At 40.1% G+C, this 26,999-nt stretch overlaps 1 protein-coding gene across 1 annotated transcript in view; it reads right to left on the reverse strand.

The window, feature by feature from the left end:
- Positions 1-26,611, reverse strand: part of XPO1 (exportin 1) — a 38,553-nt gene extending 11,942 nt beyond the window's left edge. The window contains exons 1-12 of the mRNA XM_075707081.1: positions 26,490-26,611; positions 22,651-22,782; positions 18,810-18,911; positions 14,846-14,918; positions 6,291-6,352; positions 6,168-6,212; positions 5,898-6,079; positions 5,370-5,418; positions 5,167-5,286; positions 4,934-5,062; positions 3,205-3,363; positions 191-388 (exon numbers count right to left, since the gene is read on the reverse strand). Coding sequence (XP_075563196.1) covers positions 191-388; positions 3,205-3,363; positions 4,934-5,062; positions 5,167-5,286; positions 5,370-5,418; positions 5,898-6,079; positions 6,168-6,212; positions 6,291-6,352; positions 14,846-14,918; positions 18,810-18,911; positions 22,651-22,776 — 1,245 coding nt within the window. The 5' untranslated portion in view covers positions 22,777-22,782; positions 26,490-26,611. The remainder of the gene's footprint in view (positions 1-190; positions 389-3,204; positions 3,364-4,933; positions 5,063-5,166; positions 5,287-5,369; positions 5,419-5,897; positions 6,080-6,167; positions 6,213-6,290; positions 6,353-14,845; positions 14,919-18,809; positions 18,912-22,650; positions 22,783-26,489) is intronic.
- Positions 26,612-26,999: the final 388 nt, after the last annotated feature.

Genomic DNA, 26,999 nt, shown 5'->3' on the forward strand with positions numbered 1-26,999 from the left:
AATACACCTGTCATCTACTGGTGTCCAAGTATTTTCACAATTGCGGCACATTAAACAACCATAGTTGAATCAACTACAGCTACTCAAAGCAAGAAAAGTTTTCTTACGTCACCCCTTACACGAAGCAAAATCTCTAGATTCAGGAACAGTATCTAAATCTTTACAGTACCTTTACTTAAGCATGGATTACCTTGGACAATACAGGCAAATAAAGCTGTCTCCTTGGAGGAACATCGAAGTGTTGACTTCCCGAAAGCAGTGGAGAAGCAGATGTTGAAAATGGACTTTCCCTGTAGAGCTCAGCAGCTAAATGATTCCAATATTCAAGACAAATCTTGAAAATTTCAGTTTCTTCAACTTCTGATACCAACAACATATAATGAAGGGCCTGGGAAAGTGTGGTTTAAACATCTGATTACTAATTATTTCTGCAGATAAAACGACATTGCTTCAAGTTCAGTTATCCAAATACCGATAAAATGCCAAATTCACATAAAAGTTAGGAACAAGAGGCATTAACATTGCAATGACATTACTTACAAGTCAGACTTCTGACCAGCGGAGCAATTCAAAACCAAAGCACCCTGTCAATTACTGTTATTTTCAAAGTGTGTATCAATTCTTAAATCTAAAGTAGCCTGAAGACATCTTTGAAAGTGCCATAGCCAAATAAGCCTGTTTGAAAATTATCAAACTCACAGCCTCTGGACCTTCTGCAAGGCATTTTGTTTGAAGAGCCTCAAAAAACCCTCAACAGCTAGTTTCAATGACTTTCAATAGTCTCAAGACAATTACTGCTACTTTGTTCTGGATCCTTATACCCTGCAGAACTGAAGGCAACCATCAAAGCCATACTGCTCGCTTGCTTTCCACAGAAGCCACCTACCAGAACATTCTCCATTTCTTTACTGACAGAACAGCCACAGCAGCCCGAGAAGGGAACGCCACTGATGCAATTCTGACAGACTGAGATACCAACCACAGGAATTAGAACTACATAGCCAAGTATTTTTGCCTAGCTTATTTTTCAGTCCCCTGGTGAAAGATATCAAAGCCAGAGCCCACCAGTGAACAAACAGAATGAAACAATGAAATCTGAAGACATTTTCACAGTTTAGGTACTACAGCAACTCAGCGCATTTGAGATGGTAAATAAAGGCCTGATTCAGCGTCCGCATCTGTAATGTCAAAAGAGGGATTCAAAACAACCACACATTAGTCTTATACACATCCATTTTTCTTGGCAATTTCACTTGCAGTAACTTATGTAGGTTCCTTTACTAGCCTACACAGCTCCAATGAATCTGTGGAACAGTTTCAGAAGATCTGCTACATCCAAAGTGCAGGAATAAACGGGTTAAAAAGCTCTATGTCATTCTAAAGTAGCCGCGTAACTAGCTACACTGGAACTTACAGAAGTGAAATTTGCAACCATTTTGGGCCAGCCTAAGGATTTGGTTAAACATTTCATCACCCTATACAAGACTGAAAGTCATTCAGAATTGACTTTTGTAAATGTCTGTTTTAAAGAAGAATTTAACATAGTTATGCGGGCAAGAGGGGAGGCAAATACCTAAAAACTGCACTGCAACTTACACACAGCTGCACAGCATGTGCAACAGCTTCAGCCGTTTACGCAGGTCTTCCTAATAAAGCCTCAACACGGGTAGAAACTTGAGCTGTGCTCCCCCGATTCACAATTATTTTGAAAGCTTACTACTTGCAAGTTCAGGAATTATTTGGGAACTGTTGATAGTTGTTCTTTTTAAAATAAAAAAAGTGATACTTGTCTTAGTCCATCTTCTAAATGAGCTACAATTTGATATTTGCAACCAACTTATTAACATACTTTTTTTTTTTTTTTTTTTAAAGAGGGCTACCTCCAGAAGAAATGTATTGAGAATACCAGCTGGAAAACAGACTAGAATTCAGATGGATGTGTTGGATTACAGCTGATCCACCTGTAAGACATACTTTCCCCTCCCAATGGAACCCGGTCTCCAGGTTTAAACTGCGGTATTATTTTTCTGCCTCTGTCTCAGGGCAGTCCCTCACCCTATCACCTCCGTACCTGCACAGGGCTTGATTCTGGGCACAGGAAGTGGTGCTTCAAGGGGCAATGGAGCCAGTTTCATCCCCTTGGAGCTCAGCAGTGGGAGGGAGCTAGCAAAAAAAGTCACCACAGAACAGCTCACCCTCAGCAAAATTTCTATTCACAATTAAAAACACCCACAACTGAAAACACCTGATTTTGTGACCTAGCCCCGCTACAGTAGGAGGTAGTACCTTGAGTGTTTATAGTAGTCACCTAGAACGTAAGCCTTTCCAACCCTTCATTCTTAGCTGAATTTCCACAAATCCCAGTGGTTTTGACAGTCAAGTTGCACTTCACTGTCAAAATTAAAAAGAATGCATCAGTCTCCAAGAAAAGAAGGGAACAAGCAGACAGGAAGGACAACTCGAAGTTTTATTCTCAGCAACTGCTGCAAGATAGCTGGTAATTGAGGCCCACAGGTCCTCCTCCAAGACCAGTAATGCTACAACAAAGCACGCATAGTCATTTGGTAGAGCTCTGCCGTTACGCATTACTGACATACATAGTCTTTATTACATAGAAACAGAGTATCATCCTTGAGAATTGTATTTAAAGCCTTTCAGTTAAACTTTGGGAAATAGCAAATTAGGCAAGAAGCTACACCAGGATGGAAGCACTGAACTACAGCATGTGGTGCACCCTAGAAACCAGCTTTGGATGCTGAATAAAAACATAACTGAGCTGCTTCACACGGACTGATGAAAGTCATAGCAACACCTCTGCATGAGAGTTAAACACAAAATACGGTATGTGAAGACCCATGGAAAAAGAATATATTAATTTATTTTAAAGCAGTATTTAACACTTCCAAGGAGGAGCAAGTCAGGAGATGGAGAGACAGACACCTGCGGTCTTCAGACAATGTGTTAGTATAGGATCACTGAAAATAAGAGTGCCACTGAAGCATACTAGGAAACAAAAATTTTGAAAGGTTTTTTGTAATATTCACGTGATTTACTAATTACATGAAGCAAACACAAGGGTTTGGGTTTTTCCCCCCCTCTTCCCCACTGTAAGTACAATGACCTGACAGTTGTATTACTATCACAGCCTTTGAGTGTGAGAACACGCTTGCTACCTTTTGAAACTGGACAAACTGAGCAACTTACCTCCATTAATGTTTCCCTCAGATTTAGTCTTTTTTCTATAAGTTGACCATGTTCCTTGAGGAACGTGCAGAGAAACAGACTGAGATTCTGAATGAAGTTCTGTTCATCGTCTTTTCCATTTGAGTACGCAAGTCGGATATTGGTATTTAAAGGAAGCATCTAATAAAAAGAATACAGACATAATAAAGAATTTTCCATTTTATACACAAGTAGAACTACTGTATATTAATAATATTTAGCTCTTTCAGCAAAAAAGCCCTCTGCTTTTCATGGCATTCCCTCTTTACAGAGCTTTCTTACAAAACCAAAAAAAAAAAGCCTTGCAGCTCCTTCATTTCATGCTTGATCCCAAGGTGAACAGCAAGGCAAAAATGCAAACAGATACAAAAGTTCGGATGAACTAAACTTTTTTCCATCCCTTGTAACCGCAGCTGTAAACAAGGAAAGTATCTACTCTATCACAGGCATTTCCAATTGGCATCAGGCCAAGATGTTCCAAAAACGTGGTTTTTACCTGTCCCTAGTAACATTAAGTTTCAAAACATTACATCATCATAACGTTAAAACAACATGAAAGATCTCCTCCATAATATTTAGAAACTAGCAAGGAAGAATCTGAAGAATACTGGAACATGTTCTTCAGTAATCTTGTAGAGATCTCTGGCACCTCTTGAGAGATGCACTGGCTTTTAAATTCTATCATTATACAAATAAAACATTTTCAACATTGTCATCAATTAGTGAACTACATTCTTTAAAGTCAACACTATGTTCTCTATTCCGTAGCCCAAAAGTTTAACACTTTTGCTGCTGCCAGCTTTTGTGTGGTTTTGATTGTTCTCCAACTTCATTTTTCAAAGGTGAGTGTCTCAAATATTTGCAATAAATGCAATGGTTTGCATCAAATTCATAAGTCATACTAAAAACCTGCAAGTTGCAAAACATGCCAAATACCCAACTCGGCATTCAACTGATGTTTTGCGGAAAAACTTAGGCCAGATATATTGGCATTTAGAATCAAGACCATCATCTGTAAAAACTAAGGAAGTAATGTTCAGCTGCCCAACACATAAAATAACTTCGGTGCGTGCAAAAAATCTGCCTTTAAATTTAACTATAACTAAAAAAAGCCTATAGCTCCACTTGAAGCTGTGGGGAATGGGGCTATTAAAAGAAGTATGCCTGTTCTAAAGAACCTCTAAGAAGGACCAACATTGCAAACAGAGAAAAAAAAAATTCAAAAACACCCTTGCACCTGTTTGCTTAAGATGCAAATACAATAGGGAAAGCTACAAACTCATGTACCTGGATCTGAACTGCTCAAAAGGGAATCATCAAATCACATAAATGTAAAGCATGGCTTTATATGACAAACATTTCTATCAGTTTCAAGAATTAAATAGCAACTTGCAGAAGTTAGGTCAGTTTAGGTCTTATGAGTCATGCAGTACAAGGTTTTTTTTGCATCTCTCAGCTTTCCCCATCAGACAGCCCAAGTGCTCAAAAAGCCTCTTAATCAAAAGAAATCAATGCAGCAGAAATACAGCTGTGATCTAGAGTCAGAAAAATACACTTCGCATCTTCTGATCGAGTCATAAATACCACTGAAGAATAATATTTGTCTTATCAAGAGCTCTATAATGAATAAATTTGTAAACTGAACTAGGTTCTACTGAAACTGATTCTGCAAAATGAAACAGTCAAAAGACAGATTTATTAAAAACATTACCTGTTTTAACTGCATCATGGTCAATGTAAAAAGTGTTACAAACTGTTCTTCATACTGGCTTACACTGACACCTGCAATCTCTGTGAGGCACTTCAAAGAGACGTTTCGAAACATGGGAACATTTAAGAACTATTGAGAGAAGAAAAAAGAAATAGAGTATTACAAGAGTGTTGCACGCTAAGCTTTTTTGCAACTTATTTAAATTTAACAGCCGTCAATTTTTGCACAAGTACCTTGTATATTAGTGTGCTGATTAACTTGGTCTCAAATATATATCCCAGAGGAATCCAGTTCAGAAATCGTAGCAAAGTCTCCAAAGTTGCATGAACTAAGGGAGCATTTTGGGAGTTTTCCTGTAAACGACCATTAGTGTTTATGATACTGTTAGGCATGATGGAGGGAATTTTTAAAATATCATTAAAGAGATAAGACTTACCATCACAAACTGACACAGCTGAAATATCTGAGAGAATTCATTGCACATGCTGTAAAAAAAAAATAAATTAAAGATTAAGCATTTCCACATTCCATAAACAATCCTATCTACTTCAGTCAATGCCTATGTTCACAGAACAGGTGCTGAAGACCTACGTCCATGGAGGCATTCACAAGCCACCGGGCTTTTAGCCATTTTCATGGTAATAATGCATATTTTGAAGTAGCTTGAAGTCTGTGCCTGCAAATTCTGGCTTGCAAATACAAGCAATGCCGAATGCTCTGCTAAAAGCGTAGGAACCATCAGCCAACAGATGCTACTTGCAATAAGGCAGAAATCTCTGTGTGTACAAATTAGTTTGGTATCACCTAACTACTGCTTTAAAGAAAAATCAGTAAGCCACTCTGTCTCAGAAATCAAAGTAGACAAGCTGTAGGTGTTCACTCAAAATCTCAAAAGTGAGAACAACTATCTAGCAGCAAGCACAAAGTCTACCTTATTTATTAAGATTTAAATAGATATACTTGCCTGTCTTTCAAATGCTTAGCTTTTACTTGAGTAATCTGGCCACTGGAAAAATCAAACACTTCTTCACTCAATAGTTTAAGGATCACCATATTATTCTGACAAAGACTTTCACTAGTCCTGCTTGCTCCCACAATATCGCTTATGAAAGTTGGCCAGTGCTTTGGCCATTCCTGTTTCAGTATCTGAAAAGTGAAGCATCCATATGTTAGATACATACGCAAAGCCAAAGACCTTATAACAAGATTTAAAACTTTATGAACTCTAGCTTACCTGAACAAGAATCATATTCAGTTTCCCAATATACACTTTCTCTTTCTGGGGAAGAGAAAAAGAAGAGTCAGGTTATGCGTAATATTCCCCTCCCTCTTCCTCCCCTGAAAAGAATTCACTTACTTCTACACATGTTGGATCAGATGAGGTCTTGATAATTAGGCCGACAACATATTTTTTAATACCTGCAGAAGAGTTAGGAATTTGTTTTCAATTATGCCAGGTATCACAAACATAGTAATAAATATGTTTGAATTCAGATTCTTCATGTTTTTAAAAAGAAACACCTCTAAGGAACATACATGCACGTGTCAGTGAGCATCCCTCTTGACTTGTGTGCTATATGGGAAAAAATCCACCTTTGTATCAATTCTGCAAGAGCCTATTTCAGGTGTACAAACTGGCTTTACACTTAAGCTATTTTGATAAAACAGAAGGAAAACAGACTAAGGATTAGAGTGTACTTGTAGTAATTTGCACCAGATCAATCTATCAGCTTCCTAAAGGCTGCAAGAAATTGTGAGAAACCCTGCACTGGTAGCACTGCACAACACTGCATGAGGCTGAAAATGGAAAGATGGCATCCAGCACTGTCCAGACCCTGACATGCACTGCGATAGGTACTTACAAATGCTGCCGTAAAACTCCCTCAGTGAAATGTATTTGTAGCCATTACGCATTTTCAGATCACACCCAACAGCTCCAAAGTTGGCAGATACATTCTTACTGCCTCAGCCAAATGTTTACAATGGCAAGACAAAACACAAGAGAATCCTCCATCTTCTTTGACTAATGCTTTATTAACAAAAAGTGAACTCCACAAATAAAGAGAGCCTTCTAGGCATGACTCCAGTTTTATTGCCAAGTTAGCTAGAATTGCACAGAAAGCTTTGATACATCACCTTCACTGTATGCAGAAGTTCAGAAATGCTCCAGTTTACTGAGGTGATCCATTTTAAACACAGGAATTCCCATGCTGAGCATTTAAAAGTGAAACGCACGCCATGCCAGAGCTTAGCAAAGTTTCCCCTACACAATCTTACAAGAAGTAAACTTAACTTTATTCACCAATATAGTACGATGCACTTGGATCTGAACTACTGTACTTTTATAGCACACATGGAGGCTCTATGGATTACAAAATTCTTAAAAAAATTCTTTTAAAGCTTTTGCTTTTTTTGCTTAAATTAACGATTTGGCAGCTGGGGGCACAGACTGTACTTAAACCACTCCTTTCATTTTGTTTCTTCTACAAACGTTTTTAAATGACTTTACAGTTTTCAGCTCCACCACAAAAAAAAAACCCAAAACACTGTAGAAAGCTATACTGCCTGAAGTTTCATTTTACCACCTAATCCTCAGCTCCCTCTTCACCATTAACCTATCAATTATTGACGATGTGGAAACAATAGCTTTCCAAGTGACTTTTCATCACAATACACATACCTAAAACCATTTTGTACAAAAACATCTGACTTCAAGCAAAGGCATGCACAGCGGATCTGAAGTCATGAACGAGATGAACATTACTAGTAGTTCTACTTCAACACAGCTTTGACACAATGATCAATCTGAGCACATCATGGATCACTTTCAAACCGGGCAAGTATTTTCTTGTCATAGTGAATTTTTAGAATAGGTGTGCATTTTGCTGTTCAACTTCAGGAACCCAAAATCTGGTTTCAATCATTTCTTCAACAAGACAGTCAACTGAATCATGCAGACAAAATGCATACATTGAAGATTTTCGAAAACATTGTCAGTACTGAGAAGAATGCTGATGTTGAAGACATTTTCTTCTCCCCTAGCCACTATTCTGAATTTTAAAACATTTCTAAGACCTAACCAGAATTAGTCTTTTTTTTTTTTTTTTTTTTTTTTTTGCATTTCAGGCCTGAGCAACAGGATTAAAAGAAACAGTTTGGTAACTGTGTTCTCATGAAATCTGGAAAAACTAGGTCTAGACTTTGAGCCATTAGATACATACTAGACAGGAGCTGTTCTACAGGTAGTTCCAATTACAAATTAAACTATTCCACCATTATGAAGCAGGATCAATCCACACTACTCCAGAAGAATCCTCATTAACAAAATAAGTATCACTGTCAGTTCACTGGGTAAGAGTTATTACCAAGCACTAGCACTAGTCTGACATCATAGGCATGTCCTAGTATTTTAAAGCTAAAAAACATACACTTTGCTGAAGCATTACAGTAATTCACAAATGAGATATGAAATCCCCCAAAATAGTATGGAAACAGGTTTACAGTGCCAGAAACTAAACTATTGTAACTGTCTGCCAAACCACTAAGGGAAGCCTACTGTTGCAACTCTTCACATTTCAAAAAGGAATTAGAAAGTGAGTATTGTTCTTAGACTTCTGCCTCCAAAGCTGCACATTTCCCGTCTTGCTGCATCAATAGTACTATGCTGTTTAGTTACAACTTGAATGCTATGCCACCATCAATCTGGCCTTGAGATCAGCAGATGAAAACAGTTGCTCAGGTCCAAAGCTTTCCCATTAAAAAAAAAAGTGACCACAGCTCAAAAGACAAACTAAAAAGTTTGCTAGTTTTCACTGGTCATGCTGCAGGCTTCTAAGGTCTTCCATCTAGTGAACAAAGTCATATCTTAATCCCTAAAAGCAGCAGCTCTCCAACCCTCTAATGCTTTTTTTGGCTTAAATGACACTTTTTTTTTTTTTTTAACTGAAGTATTGTGGCTTCTGCTCCATATTTAATAGCTCATTTCTTTATCATTCTACAGGAAAGATAATTCTCAGTAGAACTAAGATATTTCAACTTATACTCTGACAAAAATCCACACATATGCTAGTTACCATTTTTCAGCAGAGCATGTCCAAGAAACTGTCCACGGGTAGCAGTCTACTGGATTTCCTAAAATCAGTGTGCATTAAGAACTTAAAAGGAAGTGTTATTTTAAGGAGGCAGCCACAGGACACGCACAAGCCACACAGCCACTGCCTCGAAGGTCTTCCTCAATCACAGAAGCAGCTGAACCAGTCTTGAAGATGGCAACAATACAACTGCCAAGTTCAGACCCTTCACTGAGCCAAACAGGAAGAGACGAGACGTTCCTGGAAAACAGACCTCCCAGTAAAAGAGAAGGGAAAGGAAAAAAAACCAAAACCACCACCACAATACTCAGGACACACGTAACATTTTTCAAGGACCATCCGACAATCTCATGACAACCTGCATCCAAAGGGAACATTCCAAAACTCTCATTGACACAGCAGTGGCAGTCCTAGAACCTGCTCAAGAAGTTGTTCAGAGGCTGAACTACTAAAAAAAAAAAAAAAAAAAAACACGACACCAAACCAAAAAACCCCACCAAAAACCAGAGTTCCCAAAAGAGTTCAGTAGTTTTAAAACTGTTTTGAAACTATCTTCTGCCAGTTTAGCTCCCTGGACCAGAGAAGCACCAGTACTGGCTCAAAGACATCAAAGGTGCACAGGTAAGGTGCACCTTTATCCACAGCAGTTAAGCAGTAGATTGACCTAGCTCCAACCTCAAACTATGTTCTAATTATCAGAAAGGCTGGACATCGTCACTGTCAGAGGGCCTGGACTAGTGCCGCTGTTAGCATTTTCTGGTAAGCAAAGTACAAAAAGTACTTTTGTACAAAGTACAACGAAGGAGGATAAAGCAAGGACATTCATTCAAGGCCTTTTATAAAGCTTCTGGGCGAACGTTATATATTGCAGTACTTATGTGAAAGTTGCTCCTCTACAGAGAGGCCAACATACAGTAAAATTGAAACACTTTCCGGAGGAAGAGTATTTTCACAGGTGACCCAAGCTATGCAATGGTTAGAGCTGGACCGGGACAGTGAGTAACATCACATTATCCAACATTAGTAACTTTTGCAGTCTAACTTACAAAGTGTGAAATATCCTACAGTTTCATCTTTGGATGTGGTTTTAGAAGCAAGTACATCTCACCTAGGCTGCGTAACCTGAGCCCAGAGGAGCTCCCATCCTGACCAAATACAGCGTGTTACCATGAACGCACACCTCAGAGAGTGCACACCTACAGACCAAACCAATTCTTGTACTTAAGACATACAAGCACATCCTTTTATGCAGTTAACAGAGCACAAACAAGTGTTGAAAATTATCGTAACTGGTGCTGCAGATGCAAGTTTACAGTAGTTCACTAAAATTAACAAATTCTCCACTTATATTAAAGAGTAAGAGGCATAAGTAAAGTAGGTGGACAACACAACTCGGCAAACTAACATTACTTTGCAACCAAAATTGGTATTTCAAATCCTAAAGCTGAGTTGTCCCCTCCAGGGATGTTTGTATGCATACACACTTACACTAAACTGTTTTAGTAGTCCCCAAATGTGATCAAAATACCATCTTATTTTTAGTCTTAAGTAACAATGCTTTCCCATATTGTCCCACAAATCATCTTTCCCCATTAGTGGTGAGCCCAATCAATCCATTATCTCTTTGCTTTTCAGCAGGAGGGGAAAAAAAAAAACCACACACCACTAATTCACAAAAATTCTTAAAAAGGGCATAGAGTTTCTCTCTCTCTCTCACACACACACACACAGAGAAGTGCTATGTAGCTATTTCCCCCTTCATTACACAAAGAATCAAAAAACATCTCTTCAGGAAGAAGGCTAGAAATTTTCACTAAACTATATAATCACTCCACAGAAAAATCTCTTCTACAGCAGCTTCTACTACATCAGAAGCTTTATACTTAACTCCAGGACCTTCCTGTGAGCCACTAAACTGCACCTCTCTCTGAGCATGTCACTTCCCCCTGCCGCCACATTTCAAAATGAGAAAAGCTGTACAAGCAATTCTGGTTTCATAATGAAGTGCTTATCCGTTCCAACTCCAAACAAGCTCGCTCTGTTCACAGGAACATAACTTCATTTTGCATTGCAGGATTAATGAAACGTATCACTGAACCGGAAGACCAGGACACCTTTATTTCTATGCAGGTTTTCACACTGTAAGAGAAAATCCTATTGAGACCATAGCACTTTAATCAAATGACATCCTTTATAGGCATTATTAAACAATCAACTCTGTAGAGTATCAGAGTTTAAAGCAATTTAGCATCACCTCAAACTGAGAATTTTTACTTGAGAATGGTAGTACAATACTCTGGAAATAAGCCAAGTTCACCACTGTGTGGGATGTTCTGGAATATGCCACCCACCTTTCACTAAAGCAGCCTCAGTAAGGTTTGAATGAAAACCACATTGCATCATTTGTATATGCGTTAAGAGCAATCCAAAGCATTCTTTTAAAGACTGAATATATTATAAAGAGCAAGTCTAACCCATTGCTATGGTCTACTGCTAAACGAGTCTGAAGACTGAGCATATAGGCCAGGCATCTCATTTAACTGGATTTTACCAGTTCTGTGTTTCATAAATTCCACTTTTGTCTAGATAACCAGGGCAGCAATTGGTTCAAACTGCTAACTCCAAAAGCAAACAAACAAACAAAAAAATCAAGAACAGGAAAAAGCAGAGTAATCACATAAGTATTTTAGAAATGTAAACTGTTTTGCCCAATTCCTGTTTTAGAATTATGGGAAGATAGAGATCAACTTTCCAAAAGCACTTATAATCCTCAACCTTCAAAATCAACGATACCTTTTTTACAAGTGACAAGGTACCAGGGCCGGAAGAGCTCAAGACTAAAAGCTATTTTAAAATAAAAGTGAACTTAATGAATTTTCAAGTCCAAAGAAAACATTTTCCTACTTGCATTTGGGATTCCAGGCTGGAAGCTAAAACCTCCCAGCATTCAGACAGAAGCGAGAACAAAACCATGGCTAACCTCAAGGCCCAACAAGTCATTCTGATGTACAACTTGAGGTACGGCTTAGGGGAGAGGGGGAGGAAATCTCAAAAAAAGGTTACAGTTCAGGCTCTGTAATTAACGACATCATCTTATTTCTCCAAGAATTTTCAGGCAGATTTGTTTCAAAAACTTTTTCATTCACCAACAGCTCAATTCAGGGCTGCTCTTCAACTCTTTTGCCCTGCTATCGCTACAAAGGGAAAACAGTATTATCTCATAAATGGATTTAGTTTCATCTTAACCAAAGGTAAGATTTGTGAGCTGTATTTACTACACAAATCAAATCAGACCTGTAAAGTTTGATAAACTGAGATATAAGGTAAAATTAACTGATATATAACCTGCATGAATTACTTTGTTGCTAAGCATTACTTTGTTATATTAAGTTTCAGTTTCTGGCACCCGTATTTTACTAGTTACACTTCAAACAGGAAAATCCTGTCGACTAAAGGAATGACTGGAGTCAGAATCAAGAAAACCTCAATTTAAGCAGTCTCCTTATCTCCCAGGTGATCAAACCATCTGAATGAGCTCTGGAGCAGTTCTTTTGTACCAGCCAGTATCATCAGCCAAAAAAATAAAAAACCCACCCCACCACCACAGACCAGATGAAACTGGATTAGAGATGAAACATTGATTCTCCCTCCTACACCTCTGAGGCCAAAACAGATCAAATGCCATGGCACACTAAATGTATTTGCTTCCTCTGTTATTGATGCCCACGAGAAACCAGACAAGTAAAAGCCAACTAACTCAATTCCCCTAAAATGTGAGGATAAAAGTCAGTTTCACAATTTTAGTTTGGCTCTGTGAAAGGGAAAATATTTTAAAAGGTTGAACTAAAGACACACATTTGTTAGGATGAAGGATTTTTTTTTTCCCTCTGGAGTCTTCAGAAGCACGAAAGTCAGGAAAAATAAGAATAGAATACTTAAGTTGATTGCACAACTTTATCATGCACTGTAATACAGTTATTGCATCTTCTCAGATGACAGGAACCAGTCAAACAGTACTACCATGCCTGCAAACAGTGAAGTAACAAAACTCTAATACACCAACTCAAATATATCAGTTCCACAATTCATTTAAGCCATGCATCCAGTGTTATCTTGGCATCTCAAGAACAGATGAGATAATGTGACCCAAAGCACAGCCACATCCTCATCCTACTACCACTATTTCTCATCTATTCCGTGCATTAAGAGCATGCCTTTTTAAGACTTATAATTACCAAATTCTATTCTGTATTTGGCACTCGTTCAGTTCCAAACTATCAAGTCAGTCTACCTCTGTGACATCTCCTATTCTACTACACCTCACTTCACCAGCGGGCAGTAGTAAGCTGAGTAACTGCTTCAAACTGCTGACTCCTTACTTTCTTCCTGCTCTGCTCCCACAGCCAAAAACTTTGGGAGAACAACTTCCAAATGCTGAAACTAAGTGTTCATAGTCAGGAACGTAACAAGATACAAGTAAGCTGAGATACTCTAATTATTAAAAGCACGCAGACAACTTCAGGGTGCTCCCTTAGTTTCTCAGAAGGACACAGTCGTGCCTGAGCCTTAGTTGAAGCTGTTCCCTAGAAGCCTGCAAGTCTAACAGCAGAATGAATGTGAAACCTTCCTTCCACTTTCAAGAGCTACGCTTCATCTGTCAACCTATAGTTGGAAGGAGTGGGGGGAAAGGTGAGAAGAATAATGATCACAAAAACGTGGAAGTCTCCCTCTACACATTTGTTTTATCGACATTTACAATTATGTTTTAATCAATATAGTTTCAGAACCTAAGCACTGGCAGCAAAAATTTAAAGCACATCTTAGCATAGTTAATAAAAGCTCACAGCAGAACACAGGTATCTAGAATAACTTTAATGAGTTTCAAAACCAGCTTTTAGTAAAAAGTCAAGTACAGAACGGTGACAACATTCAATGTCAAGTATTTGAAGTAGTTGTACTTAACGTTTTAAAGTCCAAGATCATGACTTGACAGAAAGCTGCGTGAACAAGCACTAATCCTGTACCATGGGGTACCTCCATTTACTACAGCTAATGTCTAAAAACACCACACACTGCAAGATATAAGGACAGAGGGGAAAAATCCTAAACACAGCATTTAAGACTTCCAGATTCCTTGCAATAACAGAAGACTGGGGTTTGCCCTACACTGCACTTCCAGTTACAGCCATCTAGCTTCATACACATTCACATGAATTAAAAGCAAACTTTACAGTATCTCACTGCCTAAAAGAATGAATGACCATTAATAGGTAAGACTATGCATTTACTAGTGTTTCTTTTTTAAACAATTATGACCGCTCACAATTTCAAAAAACTCACATAAATCTACACATGCTACCAGACAGACCACAGAGTCCACCACAACTGGCAGGGTGGGGCTGCACAGACAGCCCACAGGAGCTGAAGAGAGCGTCCTGGGCCAAGCACAGAGCATCGAAACTTCTGCCTCAAAGCCAGCAGCTAACTTCAGAAGCTGCCTAGAGTCAGACCTCTTCTGACTGGTGCGTTTGGCCCGTAAGTCAGTGCAGCACTTCAGTGATGATGTTTCAAAACTATCAGTTACACCTTTCACCTTCCCCTGACACAGAGAGCATGTCAGGTGCTCACCATCCCACCGAGACCATTATCATGAAAGGGAAAGACATCGTTTCATCATCCAGAAAAGCACAGATGGTCTTACTACACGACGAAAAGTTACTAGCCTAATTGTATTTGAAGCTGAAAGTTACTTACATGGGGAATGACAGTCCAACTCTCAGTTAATACACAAAGTTAAGAGAAGACAAAAATCCCTCCCTACCTTCACACTGGTTCCTTGGAAGAATCTTCCATCTTGTTTTTATCACATTTTCCAAGATTTGCAGTCCATAATACTGAAATTGGAGAAGAACAAAATGTGAGTACATTACTGTAGGACTAACTAACTTCCAGGACTCTCATTCAATCAGACATTCACACTTAACATCTAAGACTTTTAAGATTATTAAACTAACAATTTTATTAAATATATGTCTATTCACCCATTTACTGAGGTTTCATGCATTTTTTTTTTCTTGTTTTATTCTTCACTATACTAAGTCCTGCTGTTTGATCATGCTCACACCGGGGGGGGCAGGGAGGGGGAGTGGGAAATCATGAAAAGCCCTCTGGCAGACAATTTTGGCTATCTGGAGAAGACAAAGTAGCAGCCAGATATGAATTTGCATCATAAATGACTGCTTATACATTCAAGTATTAACACAACCAGGCTCCTAAAATATTTAGCAGCTTGGATGGTCTCAAGCTTCCTATCGTTCCTCTAAGAGCTGGAAAAAAAAAAAAAATTGTGTCTTAGCATCACATGTCCTGACACTGGCACTTTCTAAAGAAAGTATTTCCCAACTTCACTGGCGTGTTACTTTAGGAACAGCAAGACAACCCACAGGTTTATTTAATTTCAATACCCACCCCAATATGGCAGCTATTTCTACTATTTAAAGATGAACTTTTGTGCTCAGTCAAAGAATAATAAAAATGTGAATAAGCTCTTGGAAATCCTTTTACCTTTCAGGAATTCCTTCCTATGTTCTTACCCGAAACCATTACGTTTGCAAAGTAATCAGTAAGGCCAGTGACTCTGCCCATTTGTCCCTACTGCCAACTCACGATAACAGGGAAGGAAGTTTGTGATAATATCAAAGAACTTTAGTATGTAAAACCCCATTAGCATGAACAGACAGGAGAGAAAAGGGGATGAGCAGTTTTGCATTTACTTTATCTGCAGTGGATTAGGAAGAAAAAATATCACATCAATGCCTGAAAGGTAAACTCGAGTTTTCACAGTTAAAAGTTTGGCTGAGAATAAGAGTTCCTCTTTAAAATGGTTAGTTGTTATACAAAGTAGGATCATTAGTATTTCAACCAAAGGGATCATATAAACTTCAATTTAATTAAAAAAACACAATGTAGACTGTCCCAAACTACATTGTCTTAAAATACCATTTTTGCTGTTCTCATCTTAGCATAACCTACATCCCTTTACTTCCCTATCCGACCCAAGTTCCCACAAACTTCACATGTGCGTCCTGCATTTGCAAAACATTCCGCCGCCTTCCAAAATCTTGGGTACCAAGAAAAATTATGCAGTAACAGAAAGCTGGCAGGGTCTTCTCTTCTTCATGGTCAGCAGCAAAATTTTGGCAACTAGATTTTAATCTGTAGATTTACTTAATTACTTAACATAAAAGCTAAATGAAAGCAAGGGAATGTTCATATGGGAAAGTGTATGAAAACGTTCTTAAGCAAATGCTTCACTTCACAGGATGTGATTTCAGCCACTGCTATAGATTTATAGACACCATCTGCACCTGATCCAGGCTCATAATACAAAACATACTTACAAAAGCTTCTAACAATGTTGAAAGTAGAAACATCGGTATCAGACAGTGCTAACTTTCCTGAAGCAGATCTGAAGTCTAGTTAGATTTCTAGATTCTACAGGCACATGTATTAACAGCCCTTTCAGATAACAGCTAACCAAAAATGTTAGTTTTGCTTCCCAACTTTTTTCCACAAGTCAACTTATTTGGCTTTTAAGACCAGAATAGCAAGCCTAGGTTCACTTTCCGAAAGCACTAGATGACCAAACAAAACTTCAATGAAAATCCTGACATAAACTGAGGACAGACCTCATCTTTAGTCTTTTTGTCTCCCTACACACGACTTCCTCCGAGTCAAAGAAAAGGACAGACACCTCTAGCAATTTGCCACACCTATCCCTCATTACCTGCTCAAATATCTAATTCAGATTCATGTATCTTAAACCGTGAAGAGGTTCACACTATGTCTCTACTCATTGTTTTGTAAGTATGTGACTTCAATTCTGCCCTCTCCTCGTGTCTTGTTAATCTCTTCCTCAGTACTAGTAATATTCATTTTTCCTAACACTCACACATGAAGTGAAATGGCAGCAGTAACAAAATCACTGTATCCAATCTTCACCTACACATCTTTCTTGCCACACCATGTCTGAAGGCTTCATCAGCCTGCCTGAACACTCTGCAAGGGGATTTCAGGGCTATTTACTTTGTTTTTAAAGGTCATTTGATTTGATGGGTTCTAATTTTTGCTATTTCCCTGATAACGAGATGCACCAAGCCCAAAAAAGGTCACTGACACCAATTACAAGTTTTGCCATCTGAACTATCAGAAGCACACTTTTTAATCAACTGTTGCGACAGTGCATGCAAACACATTTAAACTGCGCATAAAATAGAAGTCTTTCAAAACTCATTTGCTCTTGGTTTGCTTATTTCTAATTGTCTAATAGCAATTCACTGCTCGGTTATGAAGATGAGGGACAGGTAACAGCAAAGGCTGGAAAAAAATATGACATGATCCCTATGGTAGAAATTTCTATGGTACCCTTATTACTTATTCTATGCACCGAATCCCTTTCCCTCCCACCTCCCAAGAAACAAAAACAATTGATGAACAGAATTCAGTTAAAGGGAATCAAAAGGGTAGACCTTGTGGAGGCCTGCCGTCAAAGCCTAGCTGTGTCAGTTGCACAGGAAGACACCCCTTTTCTTCCTATTACAAGCAATCAACATAATGGAACATTATGATTAATATCAGGTAGTGTTAACAGCTTTAATTAAAGAAAAAATATGATTGCATAAAAGCCAAATGTCATAGTGCATAAATTTAGCACCAAATCATTTGCAATTTATGTAAATTGAAGAATTCTTTACCTGTTGCTTTCTTTCTGTTCCTCTAATCATCTCATTTTTCACAAGACAAATTTGAGTTTTTAAAAATACTGTTGATAAATCAACTTAAACATTAGTAATGTCTGTCAGTAAAAAAGCAAAGTTTACCAGGCAAGCAAACAGGCAAACACTGTTACTTAAAGGTTAGCACTTTGAGGAAGTTCTTTAAACTGTTTTCCCCTAAATTTCAGAGAGCAGTGGAAAAAAATTGAACTGTTTCATGAATACAGCCTGATTTCAGAAACCATCCAAACACGACTATTTTCTGTTCGAACACAGTGTGTATCAAGCAGAAAAACATGCATGTCAGTCGAGATAATAATAAACTTAAGACAGTGAAAACACATTTCGATCAACTTTTCAGTTCAAACTTCAGCAGTCTTAGGCATTTAAAATTGTAGAAAAAAAATGAATGCTGCCCCTTTTAGTCTCTACCATAATGGATGGATTTAAAACAGCAGTACAAAGCAAATGTGTTCTGCATATTAGTAAAGACTAATCTCATACTACAGAGTTTGGGGTGCGTAACTTTGTGCAAAATCTTGGCCTAATAAGGTTTCTATTTTGTCTTTAATACACCTAGGGACAAATTCTCTCCTCAGTTACATGCACATGGCTCTCATTACGATCAAAACAGCCAAGCACTTACCCAAGGACAAAATGTGGCTCTAGGAGACTTTTCATTACTCAGATGTATACAGACACACGCCAATCTTTGGAACTGGCATTATGCTTGTATGTGCCTTGAAAAAAAACCCTGTATTTCCAATTTAGCTCTTCCTTTTTTTTTTTTTTTAAAAAAAAAAAATGAGAAAGAAACTCTTGTCAATGTAAAAGGAGGTTTAAATATTTTGTCCATTTACAGTTCTTGTGTAAAGCCAACTTTGGGAACAAGACAGTAAAAAAAAAAATGTTTGAATCAAGAAAGTCTATGGCTAAAAATGAGATACCTTCCTCAAAGTTTATGAATGGAAGAAAGAGGAAAACCAAATAAATAAAAGTTAATTTGCTTACTTTGGTATTCATGTTCTGAGAGAACTCCAAAATAGTATCAACTCTTGTCCACGCATCAGGATGTTCTTTTAAGTGAGTCAAGACTTCCTGTGCCATTCTTTGCTAAAAGCAAGTTTGATTAAAAAAAAATTAGTATTACATTATTTAAGAAATTATATACTGTCAGTGAAGACATTAATATATAACACGTCTCTAAATCACTTATCCAAGAGTTAGGCAGAACTCAATTAGGAGCAACAAGTCCCTTAAGCCTCCTCCTGTGTGACAGAAAGCTTAACCACCACCAAACTCCAAAAACACCTTGATGCAAGAACTTGTTTACTTCCACCCTTCCATACTGAACAGTTCATCTGGACCAGCAGTGAATGTGTGAGAACACCACACGTTATGGGGAAAATATAGTAGAGAATGAAGTTTTCTCCCATTCAGGAAAGTCATCTAGATAAAATTTTATTCAAGGGCACCCAAACCTTCTAGTTCTACTGGAACCATTCATATCAAATACCAGCTTTACGGAGTACCGTATCATGCTGCAAAGTTGCTGATGTAGGAACTGTTGATTTTATTTTGAAGAACCATGGAGCAGAGCATTAGAGGTCTCCAATCCCTACTCCTGAGGAACCCCTTGATCTATCTAACAGCTTACAAAACAATAATAAAAACCGATTGGGGAGGGAGGAAGGGAGTTGGTCATGCTAATGGTTTCTTCTTCCTTGGGAGTGACATTACCAATTACTGTACTAGATACTACGGTTTCAGTAACTTGCAAAACCTCATCTGAAGCAATTACACACTGAAATAGCTGAATTTGTTTTAGCTATCCTTTTCAAAAGCCTGGATGTCCATAAGTATTTTTTGGGGGGGGGGGGGGGAGGAAGCCAAATGATATTAGCCATTTCCAAAAATGCAGTGTACTGACAAATCTTGCTGCAAATTGAATCACCTACAAGCATCAGACACTGTCTTACCTACAAGATGAACATTTCACATCACAATTAACAGAACTTAGTTCATTCTTGCACTGCACTGTAGAGCCAGTTCAATGGAATTACAAAACAGTTAAAGCTTTACCTTAGGATTAACTTCAACAGTTAGAACTTACTACAGCTATGCAGATTTCTAGTTAGCTACAAGAACATACATGAGCTAACCATCAACCAGTGTAAGAAAACATATTTTCAGTAAGACAGAAACCCCATCAAGACCCAAAATCTATATACATATAATGTGAGAAACAGACAAATTGGGATTGGGGTTTACCAAATTAAAATTGAAAGCTACAACAGTAAAGAACAAGGATGTCTAAAATATCTGTGCAATACTGGCATCTCTACTTAATATAAATCAAGCACAGTGGGGCGATTCCCAGTCTGATACTGACTGACTAGCAAGTCCCTGCAGATTTGACATGGAGAAGTACCACACAAATATTCCAAACGCAGTACAACCATTCTCACAGTATGACATCAGAGCTTAAAAAAAAAAAAAAAAAAACCCACAGCACTTTTGAGGCAATTTAGTGTAAGAGGGAAAGAACAGCTGTATTACTTCCACGTTCAACTTGGATGTGTTCTTATACTGGCCTCCTTAGTCCATCCAATACTGGTGATAATACCACAGGATCAAATGTCAACATCAACAAAATACAGATGCTCAATATCCTTCTCCCAAGCACTGACAAGTTTGCTCTCATACCTGCTAACCCCTTTTCTGGACATCAATTCCTGTAGTTTCATAAAAACAGTCTAAATTTAACAGTAACGTTTAATCAAGATCGAAGCCTCACTGTGCTGTTGCTAACAAAAAGAAAGTCAGTTAGCAAATAATCCTTCTGGACATGTGAAGGTCTAACAGACCAATGGAATTAAGAATCTAGGATGAGTCCAGGTAAACATCTATGAGTTGTCTGAAGTCTCCTTAGTCGTGTGTTGCACTGGGGTGGGGTTGGGGATGTTTTTTCTTTTCAGAGAAGTATACAAAAAAAAAGCTAAGAACAGAAAAAAATGTAAAAGTCTAGGACAGAAAAGAGCTTCTTTCTTGCCTAATATAGATCAGTGTGTAAGAGTGTTGCAAGCAGAGATAAGAATTAAGCAGGAGGAAGAGACAGGTGAATTTGAAAGCGAGTTCAGCATGGGCCATCCAGACTGCGTTCTAAACCTTTTTTTACCCTAACATTACCCTAATCTATTCCAGGCAAACCATTGTTAATCTCCCAATTTTAATATTTAGTTCCCTCAACTTCCATTATTCCTGTCACCCTTTAAGTCATTATTTGAGCTGTCAGGCTCCACAGAAGAGCATTTTTTTTTCCTGCAGGAACTTTTGAACTCCTTGGAAGCAAGAGCTCACAAGATTCACTGAAATATGTCTCCACCTTTGGATGCATACTAAAATAGCAAACCAAATTTTCATTGAAGTGACACATATTAGTACATGTATTTGAAATAGGTATCTATCATAATTCACTTTTGCCAGTCAAGCACCACCTCTTGAATTTTTGCTTCTTATTACTTATCTAAATACCAGAGACTATACCCAACTGTTTAAAGTGAAGCAACTTCTCACAATACCAGAACAATGGCAATTTCATCATTGCATTTAGAGTTAATCCTCTATTCTCCTTATAAACCTTCCCAACTTTTTAAACTCCATTCAAACCAAACAATACTATAAGCACCACCTATTTTGTAAGGCAGTACAGTAAACAAACGTATCACTTACAAAACAAGCACTCAGAAGTCCACACTTCTAAGGCAAAAGCTACAACCAGTTTTCTGTCACATGAGCATTTAAAAAACTACAGCTAGTAACCATTTGAATTTAGGAAACTCAAAATGCAAGTATTTCAGAAAGCAGCAAGGTATTTCAGAACCTGTAAGAATTCACATGAAAGCTTACAAAAGCTTTTTTTTTTTTAAAGAGATACACAAAAAAGTATAACCAATATAGTATTGTTTATTCTGACAGCTGGAAGGAACAGAAAAGCATCAGCGACTTTGTCTCATTTTAATTCACTTCTTATTGTTGTGCAAGAATATCTTAGTAAGAGATGTCTGACACAAACTCCCAATTTATTAAGCATGAACAATTAAAACTTGCCAGAAGAGGAACTATGCCAGCACCCTTGTAGCAATACTCACTTTCAACATTTAAGTCTTATTTCTAAAGTAGTTCAAGAAATAGATAAAAGCAATACAAAATTCATTTTCGAGACAATATATACAAACACACAAATGCACACGTTTCCCCAATTTAAACTTAAGACTTCACAATCCACGCTAAGTCCAAAGAAAAGAGTGCAAAAAGAACCTGTGCAGACAAACAGTAATGGGGAAAAAAAACCTAGACACAAGAAAGGACAAACTCTTCTCTTAACTGTGTGTGACATGCTTTACAAGTACGCACACAGTAACATCATTAAGATTTTTCTTTTAAATACAATCCTTCAGCGAATCCAAACATTGAATTTATGGCTTCACAATCCTGTCCACAATTAATAAATAACAGCTAACTCAGACCTTCCTGAAGAACTAAGTCAGAGAAGGCGAGCTGCAAGCAGAAGGGCCCTCACCAAATCTTACTTGCTCATACCTTTCAACAGCAGAAGGCATGCTAGAAATGAACACACACTAAACTAACATTTTTCTAAGTGTCATTTCAACATTCATTACATGAGGCCTGCCTTTAAACCAGGGCACGTGAATTACCAGTGATATTCCAGTCACTAGCAGAGTAAATTCACTAATATTACTGATTTTTATTGAAGTTCATTGATTTTGCTCAACTCATTTGTTATAAGGTTAAACATGGTCAATAAACATAGGTTCTAAGTCCACATTACCTGCGCGCCTTCTCCATGGTACAAGCAGTTCACCACATTGTCCAAGAGATTGATATCCAGTTTCTGGTTAAAATCCAGCAGCTGACGAGCTGCATGGTCTGCTAACATTGTCATAATTGCTGGCATAGATTACTGCAAAATAAATTAAAAAAAAAAATGTTAATCAATTAGTAACAAACTATTATTAGATGCAGTTGTAAAGCAAGTGCCTCAACTTAAGCATCTCATTTGAACGAGATGAGCTACGTTAGCAGTACTAGCCAGCACCAAATACAACACTCCTTCAACTGTTGAGCAAGTAGCAGGACAAACTCTGAAAAATTCACACATCGCTACCCCAACCGAATTCTCCGGGTCTTCAGCGGGTGTAACGTAGTAACAGGCTGACTAGTCAATGGGCTGTATTATCAGCAAGCTAAAACTTATTTCAAAGCAGGTATCAACCCCTTCCGGTCCCCGAACACGTGTAAACCACTACGTTTGCTGGTAGACATACCTAGTATCAGTACAACCAAAACCCATACTAGCAATCTCAGCTGAGTTTTGAGTTCCCGAGGCCAACATGCACATTTACAAGACCCGTTCTCAAAGCTTTTAAACAATTGGTTATGGAAGTGAAATGTGATCTACATACACAGTAAGAAATCAGCCAGAGGGCATTTTTCAAATACTTGGGGAAGAAAAACTTACAAGTTAACTACATACAAGTAAAAATTTACCATTGAAACTAAGAAAGTTGACTGTTTGAAGGCGCTTTGAGAGGATGAAGTAAGTGGACCGTTAAGTCAGCAGGTTACTCCATGTGCCACGTTAGATCACTTCAAACCGAAATGGAATTCTACTGGAGGTTTCAGGTCCCATAAAAGCAGCGACACGTGCATTAACTCTTTGTCCTACATATAGCAGCCTCGATATTATGCAAAGAAAGTCAGGTGGGGGGTGCGTGTGATTGGGGGTGTGCATGTAGGATGCCTACCAGCCAGAGACTGGTACAAGATAAAGGCAATCACGAAAAGCAAGAAAGTAAGACGGGAACTACAGAATTGTGGATGGTAAATTACACTCTGACCTTTTCACACCACCCCCCATGTTGGAAGCACCTGATCAAGTTTATTGCCCTCTTCTCACAGTCACTGGCAACTGTAACACGCATTCCTTCCCCCCTCCTCTACAGCAGCTCTCCCGCCATTTACCCTCCTTTTCAGAATCTCCCGTAAAGCTACAGGTTTCATATAAAACTGCTCACTTCAGAAATAGCCAGAAGTCTGGACAACTGCAAGATCGCTCAGAGTTACACTAGAGCTATCTGCACACTCGGAAAGATACAGTCTGAAACTCTTCCAGAAACACCCCCAATACGCCCAGCCAACCCACTCTTTAGAGTAAGCTACAAGTCAGATCTGCCCTTACAAAGTAACTTCATGTGTAAGTATGAATTTGTTTTATGCCTTACATATGTAAGCTGTGCTCAAAAGTAAAGAGCAAGACAAACCTGTGCCTCAGCCCAAGTAATTACTAATTAAGTAAAAGTCCTACAGTAGCACACAAACAAGGAAAATCTTTTGTTTAGAAATGCATACTTGCAAGTAGTGTCAAGCAATTTCGTTTACTTCTATGCAGAAAGAGATTAACTTCAAAAAACAAGCATTTTAATTCTATTTTGAAGTAAAAAAACCCTCATTCGGTTAGTATTACTACGCTAATGTAATCATTTTCAGGGCTCCATCTCAACATCCAGTCCCCCTTTTTACAGCACCTACCTAGAAAAACAGAAGGAAATAAACATCAAGTAGAAACCGAAATAAATTAAAATTAACACCCCACATCTGTCCTCCACCCCCCCAACTCCTAAAGTTTTCAAAATTGCAATGTTAAGTATGGAATGAAGAAACAGAACAGCAGGGAAGGCCGATTTCATTCTTTTAACACAGAAGGACACTTGAAAATTTCACCTCACAGAGGGACAGCAAGCAGCACTACTAGAAGGAAACTGCACCAATTAATACGGTCTTCGGCTTAGAGCAGTTAATGCTCCCACCAGACACGCGTGCTTTCAGGCACACCCCTTTTTGTTCACATCTGGCCTCCATGGCTGAACCGTGAGCCAGGAAAGCGGTTTTCAAACTACAATAAATGTCATAAATCAGTCATTCCTCAGGTAGGGCCATTCATTTCAGATATAAGCCTCTTTCGGTGGTTTTTACGCACCCCTAAGAGCACAAATGAGGAGCCACATGACCAAGAGAAGTTATTAACCACATGGAAACAGAAAGGAAATGTTTTGAATAGGGCCCTTTGCCACTCCCAGCATTATCTTCAAAATGACCTACCTACTCGCAAAGTGAAAGACAGAAATGGCGGCTTTGTGGTCAGTACCAACTGCAATCAACTCGATTTCCTACTCCTAACAACGTACCACATAAAGCTCATAATCTGGGATTTCCTATACTCCTCTACTCTTTTCCTCATCATGCCTGAACCCCTGAACAGGTTTAAACCTCAGCTCTGAGAACCACCACTAATCAATTCTTCAACGCTGCTAATAAATGGGGAAACAGAAACAAAAGAAGAGAAAAAGTTTAAAAAAAAAAAAATCTGAACTGCAACATGGCAAGAATCTGACATCTACCGAAGGTCAAAAGAACTGCATTTACAGCACTGTTTACATAGTTATCCCAACTCTCGATGACCCTGGACCTTTAAGTTTAACACAACAGTTAGCTTATTATGATACACCCGATTCGCTCAAGCACGGAGCACACAGGAATAAAAGCATACGTTTCTGTAGTAAGAAATGCTGAGTATTCACAATGAACCCGAGAGCGCCTTCAGCCCAGCTCCTTAAAGCTCACTGGGGGCGACGATTAAATAATAATAACAATAAAAAGCAGAACCCTAGGAGAGCCACTCTGCCCCATTCCCAAGCATGCAATTCCGCTACTGAACGCAAGCGACTTGCCGCCCCCCCCTTCCAAGGAATTAGTTGCATCACTTGTAAATTCCTCCGGCTGCACGATACGCAACGGAAGGCGCCGCGAAACGCGTTCGCACGACGCCGAAGACGCCCGCGACCGCAGGGAAACCATCGCTTCCCTCACCGCCCCCCGCACGTGTGCCCGCGTACGCGCCGAAGCCCCGCGCCCTCGCCACCACCCGCCTCGCAGCGCTCGCGTTCGGCCCGGCCGCGCCCGAGACGGCGCACCCCCGAAAGGACCCACACCCACCCAGCGCCGAGGCCTTCCCCGGGCGGGCGGGGGCGAGGAGCCGCTGCGGCGGGGGCAGGCGCGGCGGGCGGGCCGGGGCCCTGCGGAGCGGCGGGCCCGCGGCGGCGCAGCCCCTCCCTCCCTCCGCTCCCTCCCTCGGCTCCAGCCCTGCGCTCTATACAGGGCCCCCACGTGATCCAGGCGGACGTTTCAATACTGCTGCACAGACACACAAAAAATATTTCTGGAAACTTCCACTCCTAATAATTTACAGATTATGTCCCTACTTTTGCCCCTAGCCGATCCCAACCCCCTCCGGCCCGCTCGGAACGAGGGGCAGGCCCCCGCCGGCCGCCCCCCGCCCGCCCTCCCCGCAGCACCCGTGGCAGGCTCCGCGCTCCGCTCGGCCGGGCCTAGGATGCTGCTACCCCCCCACCCCGATTTTGACCGAACCCCCGCCCCTCGGGACTTCTCCCCGCAGCCCGGCGCGCCCCTCCTTCCAGGGCCAAGACTCTGCGCCCTCCGCACGGCCGTACCCCTCCCGCTCCCCCCACGCCCCCCCCCGTGCCCCCCCACCGCGGCACCCCTCGCAACGCCCCCCCCCCCCCGCTCCCCGCAGCCTGAGCACGCACTTACCTAGGTGTTTCTTACAGCCTCTTCCTTCAAAAAGTAGGGGTGGGTGAGCGAAGTTTCTAACCACACGCCGAAAAAAAAAATGAAAATAAACACCACCAAAAATACCCCCCCACAAAAAAAAAAAAAAAAGCACGGCGGGGGAGGGGGGGGGGGGGAAGACGAGCGCACCCTCCTCCCTGTGGGGTTTTATTCCCAGCGCCGCTGCTCTCCTCCCCGCACGACCCCCGCCTGCACCGGGCGCCCAGCCGCAGCCTGCGGCCCCCGGGCGGGCGCTGCCCTCGGCGCACGGCTCCGCGCCTTCCCCTCACTCAGCCGCGGAGCGAGGCCGCCCGCCGCCGGGCGCGCAGCAGAGCGGCCGCGCTTCCCTCCTCTCGCTTCGAGGGGCTGGGGGGCACGGGGGGCGGCGCGGGGCTCCGGCCTCCCGAGGCCCCTGGTAACGGGGATGGGGCGGGGGGGGGGGGGAACTTCTACCTTCCTGGTGGCCCTGGCCGCCTCAGCTCCGGCTCGGCG

Source organism: Pelecanus crispus, chromosome 3, assembly GCF_030463565.1.
Source record: "Pelecanus crispus isolate bPelCri1 chromosome 3, bPelCri1.pri, whole genome shotgun sequence".
NCBI lineage: Eukaryota > Metazoa > Chordata > Aves > Pelecaniformes > Pelecanidae > Pelecanus > Pelecanus crispus.